This window comes from Harpia harpyja, chromosome 8 (genome assembly GCF_026419915.1).
Source record: "Harpia harpyja isolate bHarHar1 chromosome 8, bHarHar1 primary haplotype, whole genome shotgun sequence".
NCBI classification, from domain to species: domain Eukaryota; kingdom Metazoa; phylum Chordata; class Aves; order Accipitriformes; family Accipitridae; genus Harpia; species Harpia harpyja.
The window spans coordinates 46,308,336-46,331,836 of record NC_068947.1 but is presented as its reverse complement, the minus strand read 5'-3'; the positions used below and the strand labels follow the sequence as shown (position 1 = coordinate 46,331,836).

Below are 23,501 nucleotides of genomic sequence, written 5' to 3'. Positions count from 1 at the left end.
TGACAACTTCTGAGCTGGTACAATCTCAAACCTCTGCAAACTAACAATATCCTGTCCTCAAAAAGTTTAGAATCTTCAAAACTACCTTCCCTCCCCCCAAAGTAAAAGCAAAACCCAAACCTGGTTTGCTTATACAGGCAAATGCAAAATGAAGATAAAATCAGTAAAACTAAACCTGATTTTAAAAAAAGCAGCAAGTGTTTATTCTGAAGACAGGGTTTTGACTAATCAGAGACTCTTGTTGCTTGTCCGTTGCCTATGCGATTGGCTAAAAGTATATAGATTACCCCTCAAAAACCGCTTTTCTCCTCCTCCCTCCCCCCACTCCTCCCCCCTCACTCGCTAACAGGTTTTTAAAGACGACCTTGAAGGGAAGGGTAGGGGGAGTTCAGAGCCTGCCTCAGAGCAGGGATGAGGACAGCTTGTCCAGAAATGGAACTCACCCAGCTTTCGCCTGTGACTACAGTCACTTTCAACTACGACTACTACTATGATGACAACTGCCCATATCAGCATCTGCAACATATGTCTACTTTCCTCCCTATCCTGTACACTGCTGTGTTCCTGGTGGGCATCGCCGGCAACTCCATCCTCATAGTAGCCTTGGTCTTCAAGCAACGGGTCCAAAGGCTGATCGATGTCTTTATCATCAACCTCGCTGCATCTGACTTCATCTTCCTCACCACGCTGCCGTTCTGGGTGGACAAGGAGGTGTCGGACGAGAGCTGGAGGGTAGGATCTTTCCTCTGTAAGGCTAGTTCCTATGTCATCTCAGTCAACATGTACTGCAGCATCCTCCTCCTCACTTGTATGAGTGCTGACCGGTACCTTGCTATCATGCATCCCTCTATTGCTAGACGTGTCAGAACAAGATCCTATTCCAGTGGACTCTGCATCTGTGTCTGGTTATTATCCTGCTGCTTAGGGATGCCAACCCTCCTGTCCAGAGAACTGAAGAAGCAATATGGAAAGACTTACTGCACAGACAAAGCCGTGACAGAAACCAAACAGATCGTCTCACTGATGCTTTTAATCCTGGCCTTCTTCTTCCCACTGTTGAGTATCTTAACCTTTTACTACTCTATCACCAGGAGACTCTGTGTACATTATCAGAGAGCTGGGAAACATGATAAGAAACTGAGAAAATCCATCAAGATCGTCTTCATTGTAGTGGCGGCTTTTGTTATCTCCTGGGTTCCCTTCAATATTTTCAAGCTTATGGCCATCCTTCTGGGACTTCTGAAGCAGCCCGACTGTTTTCCCAACATGGTTGCCCAGCTGGGCATGAAGGTGAGCAGCCCTTTTGCTTTTGCCAATAGCTGTGCCAACCCTTTCATTTACTATTGCTTTGACAACTACATCCGCAGAGCCATGCTCCGGTGCCTGTGCCCACGGGTGAAAATCAGCAGCAGTGGCAACAACTCTGATACTCTGGACACTCGCCTGAGCCACTCCTTATCCAATTTTGCTGCAGGGGAGTATGCCACTAGGAAGAGGAAGCGCTCTGTGTCCCTCTGACTGGGAGCCAGGACTGCAGAGGAAGGAACTTCTCTCTCCAAAGATGGCAAGAAAAGAATAAAGGGAGGGAAGCTGAAAAAAAGAAACGGGCGACAGAGGTGCAAGTGTAATGCAGCCAGCACTCCAGGTGGGAGGAACACTGCTCCCCTTTAAATGCAGATAAATGGAAGAGGAAACCTTAACTACAGAATTATGGTTCACAATGATCGCTGTGTCACTGCACAGTGTAAATCTGAAACCATTGTACTGAGAAATATCCACAAACGCTTGCACTGGAACCCCAGTACAACTGCTTCAAACTACAGAAAAGAATCACATGATTCAGTGAAAGCCACTCCGAGGCAAGCTTTGAACTTAAATGTATATAGGTTTTTATTCCACGCAGAGCAAGAAAAACAACACAACAGAAGTGTTTCTTCTCTTTGGTTCCTAGCTTACCCACAAACACGTAGCAATGTCCTCAAACCAACCTGATGAATTCTGGTTTTTTGGAGGTTTTGTGAATTTAGAAATCCAATGCTTTAATGAATTTGTGTGTTACCAGTTCTCATAACTTGAGTCTTGTGCATTTTTCTTTTAAGTCTCAGCTTCTTATTATGGCATTAAATCTTAGTTTTAATCACAATAATTAAAGTAAGTTTCTAGCCCCTGTGATTTCAGAAAAAAGATAACTTGAAGGCAGAAAAACCAGAAGACAAAGAAATCCTGCATTTAACCTTTTCCTTAAAGGAAAAAAAAACAGCAAAAAAACACTCCTGCTTTTTAAGACTTTTTTGAGGATCTGACACAATTTCTCACTTCTTGGGTTGTCGTATAATGGTACAACATTGTGTGCCATTCAAAGTCCAGGTCTGCTTTGGTTAGCTGCAACAGGTTTATGTAAAGACATACGCACTAGGGCTACTTTCTCCCACTGAAGCCAAAGTCAAATGCAAATGTACCTGAAAAGAAAAATTAGCCAGGGTTTCACAAACATTTGAGTGATTCTCTGTGAGAAGCATGGAGAATCATGGAAAATCCTGAGAAAACTTGGGTGCAGGGATGCTCACTGAAAAGGAATTCAAAAGGAACAATGTTTTAGTTCATTTACAGAGTTGAACCCTGTAAATAAAATAGCTCTATAAAGTTGGCTCGTTCCTATCCAGCAGTCTTTGGGAAATGCAGAGGTCTTGCATTTAATATGCTGTGGGGAAGATATCATTTGCCCAGCTGGTGTCAAGTTTGATAGCAAATGGGGTGGGGAAACAGAGAAAACTCTGTATTATTTAACAGCTGTAGTACCTCCTAGATTTACAAGCTGAACAAATGTGGAGCAAGGAGTTAAGCAGCTCATCAGAAAACTGGCACTGGACTTTTATAAAGCTGACTATATCTATTTTATTTAATCTTTCATATCCTTCTAAATGCCAATGACTGATAGAAATGTTTGCTTAAAACAAAAAAACAGGGTACAATGTTTTAAAGCGCATAGTTAAAGTATTAAACTTCCAACAGCACTAGGATAGTGCAATGCAGCCAAGGTATCTCATATTCTGTTGTCTCTCTTGTTAAATGTTTAGCTTAACATAATACTGCTTGTCATAAATATAATAAATTGGTATCAAAAAGCATCCAGGATGTGTAATGTGACTAAGTCCAAAGACTGTTAGAAACTTTCCTTTTATACTTCCTGATTTTTAAAGATTTTTATCTTTTGTCTCTTTTGCACTTACCCTTTGAAGTTTTTGAATTAGCTTTCACGAAACCCACAAAGATGTTGACTAGAGGCAAAAGTCATCACTAAGTGATGAGACAAAATACATGGAAACAAATCTTGAATTGCAGTAAGTAAAACATTTTTAATGGTACTTACAGCCCTGTAAGATAAAGCAAATTCAACTCTGCCAACGAAAGAAAGAGTCAGCAAATACACATCTTTGAGTCTACTTTTTAAAAAGTAAAATAAGCTCGTAACAACTTGCATGCAATCTATTATACAGTACCCTGTATTATTTTACTGGGCAGCAGTGTTTCAAGTTGAGTTTTAAGTTTGGTTTGGTGTTCCCTTCTCCCGGCTTTGCCAGGGAAGGAATAAGCTGGCACACAAATCAGTACTGTAACTGACCAGAGGGACTCGGAGACAAGTCTCTCATAAACAAAAAGACTTGCAGCAATAGTCCCTGGACCACTTTGATCACCATAGAAGAGACTTTTACACTTCATTGAAGCTAAGAATTGTCTTCTAGGCAATCAGATGCAGGAGATTACTCTTGGAATAACAATGAGGCATTGTACAAACCTATGGAAAGTTACTTTTATTCTAATTAGGGAGTAGTCTAAGTAAAAAGAGCCACTGCCTCCTACCTATGAAGAGGGGACAGTGAGTTCTAGGGTGAACGGTTACACCCATGCAGACCTGCTAAAAGGCTTCAAAGGGAAGACAGCTATACCAGCTAACATAATTCATGAAAAACAGAGAGAAATGGACAAAGCCTGAAGACCTGACTACTGTCTGGACGGCAGGGGAAAAAAATTGTAAACTGAACAATGGCAGAGGTATCCCTCTGATGTAACTGCAGCATGAGTACATTCACTACAGCTTTTCTTTTCACACCTCTGCATTTTCTAAACATATGTAAATGGAGATGACTATTTTGGGTGTTAGAAATAAATCCTGCTATTTGCATTTTTTTATTGAACCCTGCAGTCATGCTGGTTAATGTAGGCAGAGAAATTAAAACATACCTCACACAAGGGCAGTGCAAACCTAGAAACCAAGGCATGGATGTCTAGCCAAACTACCCAGCCAGTTCCCTACTGTACCCACAGGCTAACAGAGCAAGCCCTCCTTGGAGCAGGTGGAGAGCTGGCACTACAGGGTCAATGGAGGCAAAAATGTCTTTCAGCAATTGCTGGTGACACTGTGTGCTCTCTGGCACACAGTAAGATACTGGGATATGTGCCTGGGCTACAAGGGGGGCATCGCAGAGACGCACACTAGCTTTTTGATCTCCCCTCCCTTCACTGCATGCATTTTTTTTCTCCCCCACTACCTCTTCTAAAACATTGTTTTTCTTCCTCCACGTGACACTTTTCTCCCCACACCTAACAGCCAAACTCCTTCTTCGGGCTTACAAATGCATGAAGAGCATCAACTGTGTTTTCAGACCTTCCAGTGTTTGAAAATCAGAATGGCGTCAGTTCAAATTTGAATCTTATTTGCAGTGACCCTCAAAAACTACTGTCTCAATATCCTCTTCTCAATCTCTTCTCCTCCCTCTCCTTTACTAGTATATAACAAGACTTATGTTTTTAATTACAAAAAGAAGCCTAAGACTTGCATTTCAACTAACCTATGATTTTTATTACTGAAAAAATTCACATCTTAGTAAGTCAGACTCATTCATTATTTCCTCAATCCCCACCCAAAGCAGAACAGTATCTCTGGAATATAATCAATCTACAAGACTTTAAATAATTTTAAGTTAGGGCTGCTGGGTTTTGTTTGTTTGTTTGTTTTTTAATACTTCAAAATACCAGATCAAACTGGAACAATGACTAAGGAAATGTATCAAGATCTGCTTCCATTGCTTAAAGCTTTAGTACTGGCATCTAGAAAAAACCAAATAAACTTGCTAAATATTGCCAGGCTTGAAGAGAATCACATATAAATGCCACAGTGACTGCTCCACATGAGCGAAAAAAAATACAAAAGAGGCAACTAATTCAACAAAGCAAACCTCTCTGGATTCTTTCAGGCTTTCATCCAAAAGACTGTACCCTACGAAGGTGCTTATTTTACTCTTGTAAACTGCAGATCTATTTGACATTTTCACGACAGTGTAAACATTATTTTCAATTCCTTCTTTCAAAGAAAAGGCAACCTATGCTTGAACAAAATTCTGGAATTTTGACTCTTCCATATTAATATTCATTATTCATTTGTTAGCACTAATACAGTTTAGGATGATACCAAAATTGTTGTGATTTTAAGCATTTAACCTGGTAGACTTGAGTATTGTAACAGGATGCCTATTTTATCCGTGTTAAAAGAACTTAATGACTGTAAAGTGGTTTGCTATGTGAAATGGAAATGGTGCAATTCTGATACGACACCTGCCAAAGATCTTGGTGAGTAATTTGTACTGTTTTTTTTCCCCCACTTTTATTATTTTAAAATAAATCCAATACAATTGCAGCTAAGAAATATGGTTTGTTTTTTTGTAATCTAACTTCTCCTTTCATTGTCATGAAAAGGTAGCGAAGCATTACTAGAAAATCTGTCAGCAGATCTGGATGGGAACATTCATCTGCCCATCCCACAAACCTCTTCATGATTTCAGAGGTGCTTTTGTATTGCCTTGGAATGAAATCAAGACCTTTTGAGGTTTTTCATGAAAACAACTACACCACCAGCACCACCCCCAACAATCTACAGCCTGGTGCACTTTCTTGAGATGAGCACAACCAAAGTTGAAGTGCCTCTGCTTCTTGACATAAATCAGGACCTGGTTAGATGCATCTCTTGGTCTCCATTTTGGCTTCAATGAATCAGCATTTTTCAGAAATAAAGTATTTTATCTCAGCACAACGAAAAATTGTACCCATTTCTGATGCTTACTTAAATGGTCAAAGAATTTTTGCAACCTTCATTTCAGCACCAGATGTGCTAGCACTGACAACTGCACTGCTGCTAAATGGCACTTCTAGTTGCAGAGGACTGAGGAGAAAGTCACACAGGGAATAGCTTCAGATCCAAAATAAGCAGGGCCAACTTACTGCCCTCAAACAAGTGAGACAAGTGGTGTAGTCACTGCACCGGACCAACCCTCCACAAGTACTGCAGTAAAGGTTGGCTCTTGGAAGCTAAGAGGAAAACTTCCACTGACTAAGGCGCATCAAGATTTCATCTGCAGCTTCTTGTCCTGGCTCTGTCAGACTTGTGGGGTGAAAAGCCCTTCACAGCATGTCTGTGCCTCAGGTTTTGAATAGGCTGAATTACAATAAGAACATTTCCTGACTTCGCAAAAATGTTGAACCATACCTTTGTTAACTGATGGGTGGAGACACTTACATGCACTTTTAGCACTTACACACTACTGGAATACTAATTTGCTATCACTGTATGATCACTTATATTCACAAGGTCAACAGGGACTTGTGAGTAGATCTGCAAGCTGTGAGCACAAATCATTACCTGTCCCAAAATTTCTAACTGAAAAACAGTTTCAGTTTTTCTCTTGTTTAAAAGGCTTCATTCAGCCAGTCAAGGAGCACATTTCGTGGCAAGTCAAGAACAGGGAGCACTGACCACAAATGGCCTAAAGACAATCCTGCAATGGGAAATCCATCCACTCAGGCTATTTACCAAATATGTCAGCGTTCTGCATGTCATCAAAGAAAGGGAGATCAGTTCACGAACAGGAACAAAGAAAGAGCTAGCTAAATTCATAACCGATAGAAACATGCACTGATGATGCATTAAGTGGACTCAGAAGTAATTACAATGCTACCAAATGTCACACACAGAGGTGGCTGGGTAGCCCAAGAAAACCAGAAAAAGCCCGTATTATCTCATATAACATTTTAATACTATACCACAAAGCCTGCAATTAGTGCACTCTAGGTTTCAATAACAACCCAAGCACCTGCTCAGTTTGCAGGTGCGGGTGTTCCGTATCCTGCTGGAGTCTTGCTTGCAAGTGACTGGAGGTTTTGAAGTACTCCACTCTCATTAAAAGCCAGAAGGAGTTTGGCCCAAACATCTAGGCAGCTAAGACCAGAGTCCATAATAAAGTAAAAGAATGCAAAATTTGGCAGATGAGAAAGCAAGTAGATTGGAAATCAACAGCCTTCAAGAAGAAAGGCAGCCTTCCACATGGGACTCAGTAAAAAAGCCCTACCAAAGGTCAGTCTGCTTGGGTTGATACTTATTTTTAAGTATGAATTGAATTGTAGGTTTTATTTTCCCAATTCACCTCTCCTATGTAACAGACTGCAGCAGCTTTGGAAGTAGAGGCCATGTGTTATGGTTTGAGAGCACGCAACATTATCAGTATCAATCATCTAAATAATGCATTGTGACCAAAATACATATTTTCAAACTTCAAAACAGTTTCCTTATTAGTAAGAGATCATATCCTTAGTCAGAAGCTCCCACTAAGTCTAGTCAGTGAACATACTTCCTCTACTGTTTACTTTTCACATTTTCTAGAGCACATGGGATTTTACAAGAGGCATCTCAACAACAGATCTCAGAAGACACCAATGTTTCTCTTGAAATCTGGACTGCATTTTGCTGCTTTCGGGACTACAGTAGGGCACAGGGGAGGTAAGGTAAGAATCTGTGTTCAGAGAAAATGCTTTCCACAAAGTGATTACTAAATACAGAGGTTTTAATTTGTAAATGCCTAGCTTCAGATCCTTTGCAAAGCACTGATTTCCAGAAAGGGCTGTACTCACTTTCTAAACAGCAGGTCCTTCAAAAATAAATGAATTAGATAGTATCAGGAAATAACTGGATGAATCCAAACGTCACTAGTCAATTCTGGGAAAAAAACCACTTCTGTCTTTTACCGTGCAATGGAGATCCCAGAATCTGATGCCCTCTTTCTTTCTAAACTGATAAAACTAGTTAATATGAATATAAAAGAACAGCTGTTCTCCAAAAGATGCCCTTTCTTTTACCCTCAATTTGAAGGCAAAGAAAACCAGACTGCGAAACTGTGTGGCACTCTGGTCAGTTAGAGAACGAAACTTGGTCAGTGGTTTTTAAATCAATCCAAGTTTTCAGTCCAGCTTTAAAACTGGTGCGCAAAACCACCAGAAAGTCAGACTTAAAATGCAAAGAGCAGTTTTTCCACTGAGGAACACCATGTATAAATAACTACACAGCAAATATTCGCCCTATATAGTACCATGCACCTGACTTGACCACTCGACTTCCCTGTATGCACTGCCTAACACCTGCATGACCACACCACCCATTTCCCCTGTCACCCACTCCTCACCCTCCCTCCTCTGGGAACCACAGAAACATCTACCCGTGCCTCACACACAGCAAAACATTCAAACCATTACAAAAAGATTTGAAAAAAAAAAAAGAGAGAGAGAGGTGCATATTCAGTTTTGCATAGCTTTGAACCTGTGGGAGTTACCCACCATGGGTACAATCATGCCACCTAAGGAAATGCTGCAGGTAAAAGTAGAAGCTTGATAGCATTCAAGAAACGCATGTATGTATATAAACTTCCACTCTCCTCATAACCAACCAGGACATTATGTATGGAGGGGTGCTAAGAAGCAAAGAGAGGGCAGACAAATGCACTGGGAAGTGCAACGGCATGCCCAAGATCTCACAGCAGCTCAGCTGTAAATAAGGTACCAGATACTCTGATTTCTAGTCAAAGAACATGGTACTTCAGACCACTTAGAACACTCAAGTAATTGAAAAACCCTTCTGGGTATCTCGCCAGGAGAAAGAAAAAGGCTCAGGGAAAAATCAAGAGAATAAAGGTGAAGAGAGACCTGGACAGCACCCTTTTTTTTTTTTTTTTTGGCAAGAGTAGAACAGAAAGTATATGGCAGATATAAAATGTGCTAAAACAAGGTACCCATGAGAAACTAAGCTAGCACTTGAGGAGAGAACATTTCAGAGCAGAGCTGCTGCACAGAAAAAGGACTAGATCTAGCTAGAGAAAGGGAGATAATAAACCTTGAAAAACCTATATAATCCAATAGCTTCTAGGGCTAACATTCTAGGGCTAACGTTTTGGCAGCATGAATCGATGGTGCTGTGGCATGCTCACATTTGCATAGCCACTTTAGAAGCTGCAGCTATCCTGAGGCTATTAAAAATGTCCGAAATCCGTGCTGATTCATGAAAGGAGATGTAACCCTCCAACTATTCTAATTTTTAAGAACTTGTGCCACTAGACTAATGATGCTTATAGGTCTTTACCTCCACTGTCACCCAAATAAATACCAATTAAAGTCAGTGGGGAAACTGCTGTTTTCATTGAAATCAACTGGAGTTTTATATGATTAACTTCAAGAGAGTTGGGGTTTGGCCGAATGAGAAGACTGAAAGCCTAGCCCACAGACTACCTACCTAGTAGTGAACCCAGCTGGATTACCGTGCCCTCTTTCAGAGATTCATCACCATGAAACTCCTCTAATTACATGGCCTCACTCATCCATATAGAGAGGAGCCATGTGAATAGATGCTCCCAGCTGTGCTGCCAGACTAGGTTTCCTGATACTATTAGCTGCACCTTCCTTAAATGGCCTTTAAGCAACTTGGATAAAGTGTAGGGCAAGATCATGCCAATTTAGGCACCTGTGTTCTTTGCTAAGGCATGCATGCTCTTCCTATGTGGTTGTAAGAACCTGAGCCAGCACTGTCAGGGAGCACGGGCAGACACAGAGACCTCCCCCAGGCAAGCACCACAGGTCCTTCTGCAGTTTGTGCCTGGTTTAGACTTCATTTGTACCACAGCTTGAACTGGCAACTGCAACACCAGAAGCTGTGGATCTGCTCACCCAAATGCAGCGATCACACGCAAGGGCAGCAAAGCAGCAGTGATGCGAATATCAATATGGATGAACAAGCCTCAGAGGACTGGGACTCTACATTTGGGTTGTAAGCAGATACTGAAGTGCATGCTGGCATTTCTTCATCTCTACCAAACCTGTGAACTTGTAAAGTGAAAGTAGCTCAGGTGTCCTAACCCACGTGGCTACCACAGCTCTGGCTGCACTGTAGGCCAGTGCATTACACAGCAAAACACCAGTAGTTTGTGGGTTTGAAGGCTGAGTCCCCTCTCTGTTCTTTAACAGGCAAAGCTAGCACTTTTCCTCCAGTGCCCAGCAGCTGCACACAAAGCATCACCGGGGAACATCCCCTAAAGATCAGGCAAAACCAAGCCTGCCACTCTCAAGTGGGTTCAGGATGGGACAAGGTTTCTGCCATGGAAAGAGACCCAGCTGGGAGGGTGTTGGAGGGAGCAAGCCCCAGGAAAGCAAGCTTCCCACTCCCCTTCCGGAAGGCTGTCCTTCTCCAGCAGCATCTCCATGCCTGCATACCTAGAACTCCCGCAGCAGTCAGCCACCAGCCTGGCTCTCCAGACCTCTGGCACAGGCAAAACAGGCAGCAGGGCTACAGCTAATGTGCTGCTTTACCCCTGGATGCCCGCCTAGGCCACGTACCCAGATGGTGCCCACTTCGGCCATACTTGAAAGTCAGAGGTGGAGAGTGAGGCTAAGTGGCTCCAAAAAATAAAATAAAAAAAATTAATAAATCTGCATTTGCCTTAAGACCAGATAGGAAAGCATGTGCCCTAAATCAAGTCTTGTGAAAAGGTCCAGAGGAAGTGAAAAAGGAAGATTGCAATAAAAACAGGATTTCCAAAACGCTGCACATGGTGAACAAGGACCAAAGTATACATTTTCAGTCTTATAATTAAACTAAAACAGCAACAAAAAACAATTGTCAGTTCATCTTATGCTGAATTCAGCCTTTGCATGGAAGTGTCCATGTTTTTATCAGACAGAAAAACAAACCAAGGGCTCCTGTCACACAATGGGCATGATTCCATTTGTGTGTGAAACATACATAGAGTGAAGGTGATAAATGGTAGTGTAAAAACATAAAGGCTGAGCTGTCTGCTAGCAGCTGTAGAATACTACTAGTTTTTGACATAGAGTGTCTCACGTTCACAGAAAGGACAAATAGTGACATGCAACCTTCTTCCTTTTTATTTTAAGAAAGCAAACTTGTATTCTGACTCATGCTTTGACACAAGTGGCATTACCAGTGCAGCACAGCTGGAGGAGACCTCAGTTGATCATCTAGCTCCCTAACAAAGAGCAAATACACATAGATTATCCTTGACATACATCTGTCAAAAAACATAAGGTAGGCCATGATTTATCCTCCGAATTCACAAAATTCACTGAAAATCATGAGATGCCATGCAAATAAATTCAGAGGATCCTATTAATTGCTTTTGAACTCGTAGGTTTACCTTTAACCACATGCTTTGCAAACAGGAGGGGAAACAAACCTTCATTTAAAAATAAAGCTGATGGGCTTTGAGGATATAACCACCTATTAGCATCACCAAATTGACAGTTCACTCAGGGAATGGAGATGATCCTACATACCAGTTTAGATGCTTCAAAAAGAGGTTTTTGATTTACTCAGTTATTTAAGTCAGGTCTGTGATTTACTCAGTCAAGGGAGTCAATCATAAACCCTGGTACTCTGTGGGAGCAAGTGCTTGTGGAGTACTGAAGAACTTTCTGCATTCATGCTCTGTATTTTATGTGTTATGACATAAGATGAGTTAGCAATGTCTGCATTACCTGCCAGCCCTCTATGGTGGCTGGCTGCCAACGAGTTGCCCAAAACACTTGTAACACTGCCCGGTATTCTTGTCTTTTGCCTTTTGCGACAAGCATTTTTCTCCAGGTTGTCAGATGACAATTGCCTGCAGCGTATTTCTAACACTGCACATGAGCTGGCAAAAGTCACTGACCCACACTGAGTCAATTCAACACAGAAGTATTTCTTTTCCTCCCTCATTCAGCCACCCAGTGCACCCTCCACAATAATGTATGACGAAACAAAAGGTGCTTACAACTGAAGTGGAAAATTTTTAAACCTAACCGCTAAGAAGAAGTCATCAGAAGGACAGAGTTTATATGGACAAAAAAAGCTTTTACAAATACAGAAGCTAATCAGATGGATGACTATTTTGGATAAAGCATTGTTTCTCAATAAAGTATTACATGTCATGTATGTGTGTATTGATTTCATATAGATGATCTTTCTTTTTCTGAGGTATCAAAGTACTATTTGGGAAAATTGATAACTCCAAATAAAATTAGCATTCTCTCCCTCCAGCAATATCTACCAGAGTTATTTTTACAAAGTATGACTTCTATCGAGTCAACCTTATTATCAGAATACTAAAAGCTCCTTTTAAATCTAAAAATCACCACAAGCTTTTACCTGCCAAAAGACACTTAATGAGTTAAGTGGCTAAAATAACTGTATAGGTATGTAACTCCAATAATTTTTGACACCCAAATAGGAGAAGTAAGAGACTTTCCACTTTCACGCCAAGCAAAGCAGCTCAGAAGCATGGGAAACCTAAAATGCTGAGTTAGCTAACAGCTACAGTAGCAGTTTAACTGACAAAAGACAGCATTTAACTAAGGATACAACAGCCTGTAACTATTAACAAGGTTTGAGTTGTGTGGGTTTTCTTCTTTTTAAGGAAAGAACTTTGCGTTTTACTGACCACAACTGAAAACAGGTAAGTCCTGCAGGTCATGCAGTCACGCCGGCTGTTTTACAGTTCTCCACTCTCCAAGCAGCAAAGCCAACCCGAGCACGCCATTTTGAAGACGTCTCTGCAGGGGAGGTTACTTGGGAGGGTCCGTACCCCACTCCAAAGGGAGCAATCCTCCACTGGTAGGACTTTTAACATCATCACCCCAGAGAAAGGCAAGAGACAAAAGAGCCTTTGGAGAGAAGAGAAAATGTTACAGTTAGGAAAAAAATTATGATCTTGAAGCGGTTCTAAGCAGTGAACTCAATCCACTTGTTTTCAAACACTTGAGTTACACATTTTCTCTCGCACTTGCAGCTTTCACCTCTTCGGTGGACTCTCAATAAAGCAGCCTCAAATCCAATATCTGAACCCATTTAACAAGGACGCTACTATAAACCTGGAGATAGGAAGCTGTGAAAATAAAAGATCTGCTCTCTTCACTGGCATGTATCACAGCTGTACTTGTAAATATTTATTCTGCTGTTAAGATCTTCAGTAATCAGTGCAACTCGGGGTTCATAGCAACTTCTCTTATAAACCATTTTCAGATACACTCTCAGCACAGCAGTGAGCAGGTTAGCACGTCTCCCATGAGACACGGATGGTACCAGATGCTGTGGCACACATTTGAACACTGCTGCATTTTTGGCACTGGGAAACTTTAATAAAGCAGTTTTATCACAGCTACTGTCAAGACGGCTTGCACTTGTGCTGCGGTTTTCTAGGCTTTTGAATAGCAAACCCAGAAATGTTTCTTAAAGCATTTTTTGGGAAGTGACCTAGTCCCATATCAGCCCCAGCTCTAAGCGTAAAGAGGAATTCTGTAATATGGGATCATTTGGTTTGGCACGCCCTCACTCCCCACCCCAAAAATTAGGGTCTGCAAAGCACAGCGTAGTCATTATACACCCAAGCGACAGGAACTCCCACCTCGCTGGCAAGCACGCAGGTAAGCGGACAAACGTATGCGAAAAACCGTCTTTCTACACGTTACGGAAACAGCATGCAAACCCTCCCCACCCAACACCATCCCAGCTGCAGCCTCTCAACCCCAACTCGGCCCATGCCGAAACACCCTTCCCCTTCCACAGGCTCGACGGCTGGGCCCTCGCCGGCCGGCAGGGAGCAATTTACCCGTCCCAGCCGCACCAAAAAGCGGGTTTATTGCTATAAAACTCCTCCTCCCTTCCCCCAGCTACCTCTGCCCGCCTCCCCGAGCAGCCCCAGCTGGGGATCTCCTCAGCCTTCCCGGGGCGGGCGGGTGTCTTGTGGCGCCCGGGTGACTCCCCAGCCCCTCGCCCGCTGCCCGAGCCTACCTGCGCGCCCGGGCCGCTCCCGCCCATGCCGCCGTCCGGGCCCCGAGCGGGGCGGGAGTGCAGCGGGCACGGCGGCGGGGCCGGGAGCGAGGCGGGGGTGGCGGTGGGTGTGGGGGGGGAAGGCCGGCGGCATCGCGTGCGAAGCGGGTGTCGGTGTCGGTGCCGCTCTGAGTCAGTGCTCGCCGCGGCGGCGGGAGACCGCGGGGTGTGAGCGAAAGGGAGACAGACGCTGACTGATCTCTGCCGCCCGCCGGCGGGTCGGCTGGCACGCAAGGCTTTCTGGCACCCGCCCGCGCCTCGCCGGCACGGCGCTGCCCGCCGGCCGGCACCGTTTAGTCCCCTCGTCCCGGCACCTCCCGGCGGGGCCGCCTCAGGCGCTTCTCCTGCCCCCGCGGGCGGGGGCCGGTGGCCGGCGGCCGGCGGCCCTCTCCCTCCGCGGGGCTGGCCGCGGCTGACGGCCGCCTTCGGCCGCCGCGGGGCCTCGCCTGGAGCCACCTGCTTTTTCTAGGTGCCGGTTTTCGTCATTGACATCACATACACACACACACACGCATCCCGTTTGTGATTTGGGTGCTTACTTTTAAAATTTGAAAAAGCTGCTTTGCCAAAAGTCTGCGGAAAAGTGCAGAACCATCTGAAAGAAGGCTGTGTCAGCTCGGCGCCTCACGGGGCGTCCACCATCTTTGTCCGCTCCCTCACGGCGGCGGCCGCACCCCTCTGTCCCTGCCCGTGTAGCCGTGTGCTGCCATCACCGAGGACAAAAAATACCTTTAGATGGAAATGCGTGTGCATGGGGGGTGTGTGTGGGTGAAATCACCACATGGCTCTTCAAGTGTGACTACCTGCCATAAATTTCAACGATTTTACATGACTTTGTCCAGTGCTCGGTGTCTCTCCTTGGAAGGAGAAAACGCCTCACGTTGGGGTTTCTGCTACTGAAGGACTTGGGCTGTTTGTCGACAAGGACAGCCGCCACTGCTCACAGCAGTGCAGAGCCTGAGGTGTTCGTTAGCATTAATTTGTGATTTTTCTAAGTGTTAGAGATGAGGGGAACTAGGAAGTGTACAAGCCGAACAGTTCTGTGCCATGAACACCCTGAGCCACTGAAAATGGTGTAAAGTATTCACCATAATAAATACTTCTCGAGAAAGGGTTTTTTTGTAGAAATCAGGAACACACGAGGTGTTACTCATCCATCTTGGAAGCAATAGAAAACTGACATTTCCTGAGATTTCATTTCAATGGATTCAGTTGAACCAGTTACACCACAAGCTTTCCCAAAGCTGCTGAGTGAATGATGATTACTCACAAAGAAAGTTTCTGTGACATGAATCTCACTGAAATGAATGCTTCATTTATGAAGCCTCTCTAAGAATCTTGAAGCACTCGGTGAACTTTCACAGACATCACTTGGGAAGTGATTTCCATCCCTATTTTACAAAGAAATTACAGATTAAGCTGTTTATTCCTATTGAAAAGTGGGAGTAGATGTGAAATATTTGAAGTCTGAGAATAAAACATATGGACTCTTCATTACCTGCACCATGAATTTGCCCCAGGATCCATTTGGGGGTAAAATGCCTTTTTTTTTTTTTTCTACCTGATCCCAGCCTGAATGCTGTCTCAGCTGTTAGTTTCTGCCTTTAAGGAACTAACCAAAGGGTGACACCAGTAATGTCAGGGTCAGAAGTAGCCGTGGGAGGTTGTCTACTTTGCTCTTCATAGGCTGCTCTACATTGTAGATTGTACAGCAGATTAACGATCTGGAAGGTTTTCTGTTTACTTCTTTTAAAGCATAAAAATGCATAGATAACTACATGATCAGGAGATTCAGTACAAACAAATAGAGATCTATGGGCTGATTCAGTTTTGCCCATATACTAAAATCAGTCAGGTATCAAACGGCTAATCAGCGTGTGGCTGGCTTGGACTTTTTTACATTGCAGAAGAACAAAAGGGTTATAATTAAATGCATTTAACAAATATAAAAACTTTGTTAAGTTTTAGCATGGAATTCATACCAGGTACTGCTCTGCTCCAGCTGTGCAGTGATGCAATACAGAAATGCCGCTGGGTTGCATTGATGAAGTCATACACCAGGCTCAAAATGCAACATGAGTCCCCTATACTTTCCAGACTTTTTCCTACCCTTTTTGGCAGTGCGTACAAATAGATTGAAAAGGCTGAAGCAATGATTTCCAGGACACTAAACTCTTAAGGGCACATTCAGGCTCTTTCATATGACTCATGACTTTCACTCTTTCAGAAAGAAATACTTTTGCCAAAAGAACAAGCTCTCTCCTGAGAAAACTTGGAATGCTGAATTCTTCCCTGGGGCGAGAGGGGATTTAAGCTGCAGGGCTTCTCCTGCAAGGGTTATAGTTGGGAAAAAAGAGAGAAAGACTGAGCAGACACATGCAAAACAAGCAGGTAGGAAATAATCTCTGTAGCAGAAGTTTCTGGCTTTTTCATGTGGTAAACACTCTTATCAGCCCAAACTTTGCTTTTCTAAACCTTCTTCTAAATACTGGTGCATTTACATAATACATATACATGTGCACATTCGTGCGTGACCAGGGAAGCACAGACAGTCTAAGCAAAATGAGCAGCAATAAAGAAATCTGCAAAAGAGCTCTGCAGAAGTGGTGAAGCAACCGGAGATGGAAGAACTTGCTGCTCTGCATGGGGACACTGATTTCATTCTGATTGCGCATGGTACCAAGCAGCTTCTGAGAGACGTAGAAAATGCAAACTGAGATTTTTTATTCCAGGCAAATGGTTAAGTGCAAGTCTATATTGATAGCTGATCTGACCGATAATTACAAAACCAAAACAACAAAATAACCAACCCCAGAACATAGGGGACTCATTTCTTCTGTATTATCGATAGCCTGCCAAATTGCCCCAACAGGACAACAGCTACAACATGTTCAGGTTTGTGCTGAAGCAAACTCTTCTCAGTAGCAAAGATCTTGGGAGGTGATATTCAGACTGGGGCAGTAGGAAGCTTTGCAGAATCAAATACTGCTGGCAGTAAATCTGTCTGATCATTGAGGAAGAAAGTGGACACACACATTTTCAGTATCCAGCACTTGAGGTTGGACAAAGCCTTACTGTTGGCTTAGGGCAGTCTTCCCCCACCCCCAACACTGTCCAAGCAATAGGAGTATTGAAGCTCAACAATGGCAAAGCCTGCTTTCCTGAGATGGTCAAATACTGTTATAAAATGTGGAGAACAGGTTAAAATAAGGGCCTGGAACTGTGGACTGTGGGCTCAGGGCAGTGCTCCCACCAATGCTAGTGGAGGTTGGCACGGAGATATGGGATGAAATAGAGCCTTCATCTGCTAATTGGCCTTTTGTCAACTATTTGAGTTAATTTCCATAGTCAAACCCATCAGGGGGAAGGGATAGCCTTGAGGAAATACAATCAGCTTTTACAGCAATCGCTGCTGATTCTTTTACTTCCTTCAATCTCTATTGCTTCTCCCTTCTCCCTGTGGCCTCCCATTTCTCCGTTTGCTATCTTGCACACTTCCTGAAACCACGAGACATGGGAAGGGCCAAACACTGACATATCCCAATTCCTCCTTGGGCTTCTCTGCTTTTCCTGCTTCCCCTACTCAATTGTTGATTCCCTGATAATCTAGAAATAGTGTCAGGGAGCTGCAAGAGCTGGGATGTTCCAAGAAGGAGGACAAGCCAGGAGCCAGCAGAGACCACTGCACAGGTAATGATGCCCCAGCCAGGGCACAGTCCCACTGTACTCAAGCAGAGGCGAGGTCGTAACTGTGACAGGGTCTTTCAGCCGTACCAGGGAGCCCACTCAGGACAGCAGGAGGCAGAGCTGAAGGCAAGGCTACAGCATAGGTCCAAGGTCCGCCCTGGAAGCATAACTAAGGATAGAATGAGGCTACCTACAATGTAGGTCCAGCATCCATGCAAGAAAACCCACCAGTAAGCCAAGACAGCAGGGAGTAGCCACAGGTCTGGGTGCCCAGAGTCTGAGCTTAGATGTGGCTCCTGGGTCCATAGGCACGGTGTGTAGATGAAGGTCCCAGGTGAGGGCCATTACTGGTGCTCTCAAGCCCTGACAGATAGTTAAGGGTAATGCTGAAGCAGAACAAAGTTTTAGGTTTAAGACACCAGTGAGGGGAAAGTAAATGGAGATGCACCTTAAAAGACAGTAGGGTTGCTTTGCAGTTATTAGGCAAATCTCCTCTTGCCAGTTGTAGCGATGATCTCCCTCCTAAGCTGTAGCTTTGCCCATGTGCGCGTGACTCCTAGATCTCAGACTAGCAGGGTTTTGTTTTAGCCTCTGCCTCAGTCTCCCATTGCAATTTCAGACAAATTGCCCACTTGTTTCTGCTTGCTTAATGATAAAGTAGATGGATTTCTTTATCCAGTGCGGGCATCTGAGATGAGGTAGTTACACAGGGCTGACAAGGACCTGCCAGGTCTTTATAGACAGTCCTGGGCATAGGTGCCCCTCTCATAAACTGGTCACCCTCCATCTTGAAGAAGGTGAGAAATTTTCCCTTCATTTCTCCTTTGGAAAGGTTATTCAGTAGCCTCACTGGTTGGCTGATGAAACATACTTTCAAAGTCCTGATCAGATTGAAGGACAGTTCAGTTTACAGGAACTTGTTTTCCCAAATGACCTGAAATCTTCAGACACTTGATACAGGTGCACCGACTTGCTTCTTACCTAACCAAGGAGCACAATCAGTAGGACTTACTTAAATTTCACGGTCTGTCCTGATGTGAGGTTATGGTTGCCATGTTGTGGCTACCCTGAAAGATGCTCAGGTAGTGCCCCCCCCACCCAAGAAGAACCTAAGCTTAGTTAAAAGTGCCTGAATGTTCAGGGTTTGTTAGCATTGCCTGCAACAACTTCTTGTGAATCACAGCTACATTCTCAGCAGAATGGGATGCCAAGGTGGGTGTGATTTTGTAACGGTCAATACAAACAGGAAACTTCAGGAAGTGTAACAACCAACATTTTTTTTATTAGAGGGGCAATGGCCAAGCCATTCAGGAGGAATTAATTTTCAGGATTTGGCTACAGAAGAACTCTACAATCTCATTGCCTTCCCCATGCCCAGCCGTGGGGTTTTTTTCAGGGGAGACTTCAGCAGATGCCTTCCATCCTTTGGACTTTGAAGCTGGGTTCCCTCTAGTGGCATTAAGAGGAGCATCGATTCTGTCTTATTGACTGATCTTGGTCCGTCGTAGGGGCAAGGGGAAAGAGGACACTGCAGGGTATTACCAACTCACATCAGGAAACACTGGCTTGTCTTCATCTGGCTAGTAGCCTAGAACTTTTGTGTACCACAGGTTCTTTATTTTTTCCATCAGCTGTTCAGCCAGTATACTGAGTTTAGTTGTTTCTCTGATGAGGAAGTTCCTGCAGGAGATGACAGTGTATGTGGTAAGATACACAAATACATGAGGGTAATCTCCATCTGCTGTAGTTATCACACTGCCTGTCACTGAGAGTGCAAAGCTCCTCAGAAGTCCTAGAGGGGCTTTCCTCAGAAGACAGGAACAGGCAGTATGTGTTTGCCCTGAGTTACGTGAAACTGTACCTCTAGGGTCATTATGCTTTTCCTTTTGGAGGAAACTCGTTCCCCTTCTTTGAGGAATATATATTGACAGCTAGAGCCAATTCCGTGATTTGTGTCGAGTGACAGCAGTGTTTCCTGGCACCTTCAGTACTCAGCGCTTCACAGATAGCACCGCAGCAGCCTTCCGGGGGGGTGATTCCCCACCAGCCAGTGGCCCCCTCCCTCACTACCCATGTATAAAGACCAGTACCTGCTACCCCCACAAGCACTGTCATGTTCAATGTGCGTGCTCTGGGAAGAGCTTGCACTTTCATGTGAAACCATATCGTCCCAACCCCACCTTCCAGCACCCCACTCCCGTTGTTGTCACATCAAGCTTTGGTTGCCGATTCATTTCCCATTGGGTCTCCCCATATAGATACTTGATTAATCTGTTCTTTCTCCCACTCCTCCCTCTCCCTTTTTACCCATGGCTACTGCAGCATTAGCACAGAGGATCTTTCCATACCTGGTCACAACAACTACTGGAGTCTGGGCAGCATCCACCAAGAACTGACCAACTTTAGGAGACATCTTGTTCACAGTTTCATAGATGTAAGCTGCAATTGCATCGGGGATGACCAACCAGTCACGACGGTCTCTCTCAAAGATGGACTTTGATTGCACTTCTGAGAAAGAGGAGGCAAAAAACCACAAGGCTTCTCCAGTCACTTGTGTTTCTGATATCTTCCCCCAGGTGCAGTGGGAAGGGACTTGAAATTCTGAGATCCATAGCCTCCCCCAGAATTCACTCTAGCAGCATTCAGCAGCACCTCATCACTCCTTTTAGGGCATCTAGGTCATAGGCCTTACATGGCTGAGTATTTGCACCAGGTACAGACAGTTTTCATGCCAGGCCCCTACCGACTTGTTTCACGCTGCCAAGCGCTATATATTCATGGCCTTGAACTGTGTTATTGGGCTTCAGTCCTGCTTTATGGATGGGTTAGACTTCTCTAAGGCAAGTGAGAACCTGTGGAGCTGAGCCTTGTCTCAGGCAGACAGAAAAGCTTTTCAGACTTACCAGGGAGAGTGGTGCTAAGGAGCAGAATCAGAACTATCACCGATGCCCTGGATTGCAGCATGATTTGCAGTACCAGTTCCACTCTCTACACCGAGAGACCTGCTGGAATCAGCATACAATGTTTTGTTTGTTTTCAGAGAAATAAAACATGTCACTTAAACACCTGCAACAAACCAAACCAATAAATGAAGAAGAGAACAGGAAAGATCACAGTGCATTTCCTCTGAAGAAGTGAGGAAAAGATAGTATAAAAATGAAAGTGTCCTTTTATTTGTATAATCAGATATTCACAGTGAATGATAGCTTTCAGAGCTCCAAGAAATATGTGACAGTTGAAGCTACTTCTTTTATATGAGAGCTAAAATTCCTTGTTTCAGCACATGAGCAAACCACTAAAACTGGCAGAGGTCAGAATAGGTTTCCTCCACACATAAGTACAATTGAAATTTCATAATGTGGCATTTTTTGTTTGATTTTTTTTTTTGGTAAATTGCTCTAAAGAACATTGTGCTAGTGAGTGCATCACATACAATGAGCATCTTAGTGACCCAGTGATTGAGTATTTTGTCTTGCTCTAGTTGAGGAAAGACCCAACTATCCAACTAGGTTCTCCTGTCTTTTCCACACTGGGATTAATGAAGCAGATATTAGCCAAGGCAAAAGAAGTTCTCAAAAGGGAGTAAGTGCAAACTTTAGCTTCATCCAACCTCCTTTATTTTGTCTATTAAAAACATCAGAATAGGAGGAACTCTTGAAAATTTGGTACTTGGTACATTGAAAAGATGACATTACATCTAAACAAGCTTTTCAAACATGCTGCACTTAAAAAGGTGTTTAGAAGTTAAAATTGATTTATTTCCTGAATTGGAGGGCTGCATCACTCAGAGCAACATGAAGAAAACATTGCAGTACTAGGAATTGCAGTGGCAAAAAAGGCTGCAAGTCTATTACATGTGAATGTTTTGCTAAATCCTGTGCCAGGTAGCTACAAGTCAATGCTCCTTCTTATCCCACAGTAAGGAAATTTCCATCCATTTTTATTTCCTTCTGCACAGACATTACCTCCAAAAGCTACCACTCCATTCACTGGACGTTTGCTGACCAGCAGCAGTTGCTCCATCACCACCCTTCCTTGATTTTTAATCCTAGAGCCAGTTTCTCCCTCTGTAGACAAAAGGTATAAATTTGCTTCCCAAGAGCATAAAGAGGTGATCTTACCCACTTCAGAGCCTGTAGTCCCTGTGGTGAAGGCAGCTGGGAGAAGGTTAAGTATCTTCCAACACTGAAACTTTGCAAACCCTACCATGGGCTTGACCTTTCTATGAGTGTCTTATGGAGCATCCATCACTCAGCTTCAATCCAGGTCACCTCAAGCACTCCCACCCTCCTCCATTTCAGCAATATTCTTGGCTATGGAGCATGAGAAGGGCTCACACTTTGGCTTGCAATAAGAAATGGGGAAAAATAGAAGACCGCCTCCACTCCCTTCTCTATGGCCTAGATATACCAGTCACAAAGTCCACACCACCCAGAGCAGAGTTCAGCTCTTACCTGTCCTGCTTTCTCTCTCTTTCTCAGGCCGAAGCTGAGGTAGATGCTCATCTGAGACACCGGCATTTATGCAGAGCTAATATAGTGTTAGGAAGGGGTCAAAGGTCCTGCTTTGTTTCCCTATTTGCTCTTTTGCAAGCACATCCAGCTCAGTGGGACAGGCAAGAAGCTGTGGAGGACTCTGGACCTGTTATTGAGATTTGGTAATGGAGGGTCAGTCTGACCTGAGCCTAAGAGACGTGGAAGGCAGCTCCTGGGTCACTGAGTCCCCTACTTTTGCAGACAACCATGTCATAGAGGCCCCTTTCATAAGTTGACCAAATTCCACATTAACAGTAGCTAGAGCTGGGGTGAATTTTCCTCCCACTGTTCCTGTGGGAAGGCCTGTGCTGTAACCTCACTGCTCTGACAGTTGGAACTTACTTGCTGGCTATTACACCCCTTGGTGTTTTACCCTCCATTTCCAACAAATGCATTAACCAAATGGTGCACAGGGGTAAGTGTGCACTCCTCCCACATTTCTTCTTTCCCCATGCCCAAGTCTTTTTGCACGGGCTGACAAGATGGGCATACATCTGAGCCAGCTGTCAAAACTTACCCAGGGGAAGCATCCAGCTCTGGGGCCCCCAGCCCAAGAAAGACATGGACCTGTTAGAGTGGGTCCAGGGGGCCACAAAAAATGATCAGCGGGCTGGAACACCTATTCTATGAAGAAAGGCAGAAAGAATTGGCGTTGTTCAGCCTGGAGAGGAGAAGGTTCCAGGGAGACCTTATTGCAGCCTTTCAATATGGCTTCACCAAGGGCAAATCATGCCCTTGACAAATTTGGTGGCCTTCTACGACGGGGTTACAGAGTTGGTGGATAAGGGAGGAGCAACTGACGTCATCTACCTGGACACGTGCAAAGCATTTGACACTGTCCCACCCATCCTTGTCTCTAAATTGTAGAGACATGGATTTGATGGATGGACCACTCGGTGAATAAGGAATTGGCTGGATGGTCGCACTTAAAGAGTTGCAGTCAATGGCTCGATGTCCAAGTGGAGACCAGTGACGAGTGGCGTTCCTCAGGGGTTGGTATTGGGACTGGTGCTGTTTAACACCTTTGTCGGTGACACGGACAGTGGGATTGAGTGCACCCTCAGCAAGTTTGCTGATGACAGTAAGCT

At 44.1% G+C, this 23,501-nt stretch overlaps 2 protein-coding genes across 2 annotated transcripts; one reads left to right on the top strand and one right to left on the bottom strand.

Annotated features, from left to right (window-relative positions):
• Nucleotides 1-394: 394 nt before the first annotated feature.
• Nucleotides 395-1,812, top strand: GPR15 (G protein-coupled receptor 15). Its single transcript, XM_052794325.1, has one exon. It carries the CDS (start codon nucleotides 412-414, stop codon nucleotides 1,516-1,518), a length of 1,107 nt encoding a protein of 368 aa, XP_052650285.1. The 5' UTR covers nucleotides 395-411; the 3' UTR covers nucleotides 1,519-1,812.
• Nucleotides 1,813-19,201: 17,389 nt separating this feature from the next.
• LOC128144913 (apovitellenin-1) lies at nucleotides 19,202-20,903 on the bottom strand. Its single transcript, XM_052794330.1, has 3 exons — nucleotides 20,782-20,903; nucleotides 20,227-20,386; nucleotides 19,202-19,558 (listed from the first exon to the last, which is right to left on the bottom strand). The coding sequence occupies exons 1-3, from the start codon at nucleotides 20,840-20,842 to the stop codon at nucleotides 19,459-19,461; spliced, it is 321 nt and encodes a 106-aa protein (XP_052650290.1). The 5' UTR covers nucleotides 20,843-20,903; the 3' UTR covers nucleotides 19,202-19,458.
• Between the last annotated feature and the right edge of the window lie 2,598 nt (nucleotides 20,904-23,501).

Excerpts from the sequence above, each read along its gene's own strand:
- GPR15 (XM_052794325.1), top strand. The coding sequence starts at position 412 with ATGAGGACAGCTTGTCCAGAAATGGAACTCACCCAGCTTTCGCCTGTG.
- LOC128144913 (XM_052794330.1), bottom strand. The coding sequence starts at position 20,842 with ATGCTGCAATCCAGGGCATCGGTGATAGTTCTGATTCTGCTCCTTAGC. Across the intron at positions 20,387-20,781 it reads CCTTAGCACCACTCTCCCTG|AAGTGCAATCAAAGTCCATC; the intron begins GTAAGTCTGAAA and ends CCTCTTTCTCAG. Across the intron at positions 19,559-20,226 it reads CCAGTAGTTGTTGTGACCAG|GAACTTCCTCATCAGAGAAA; the intron begins GTATGGAAAGAT and ends CATCTCCTGCAG.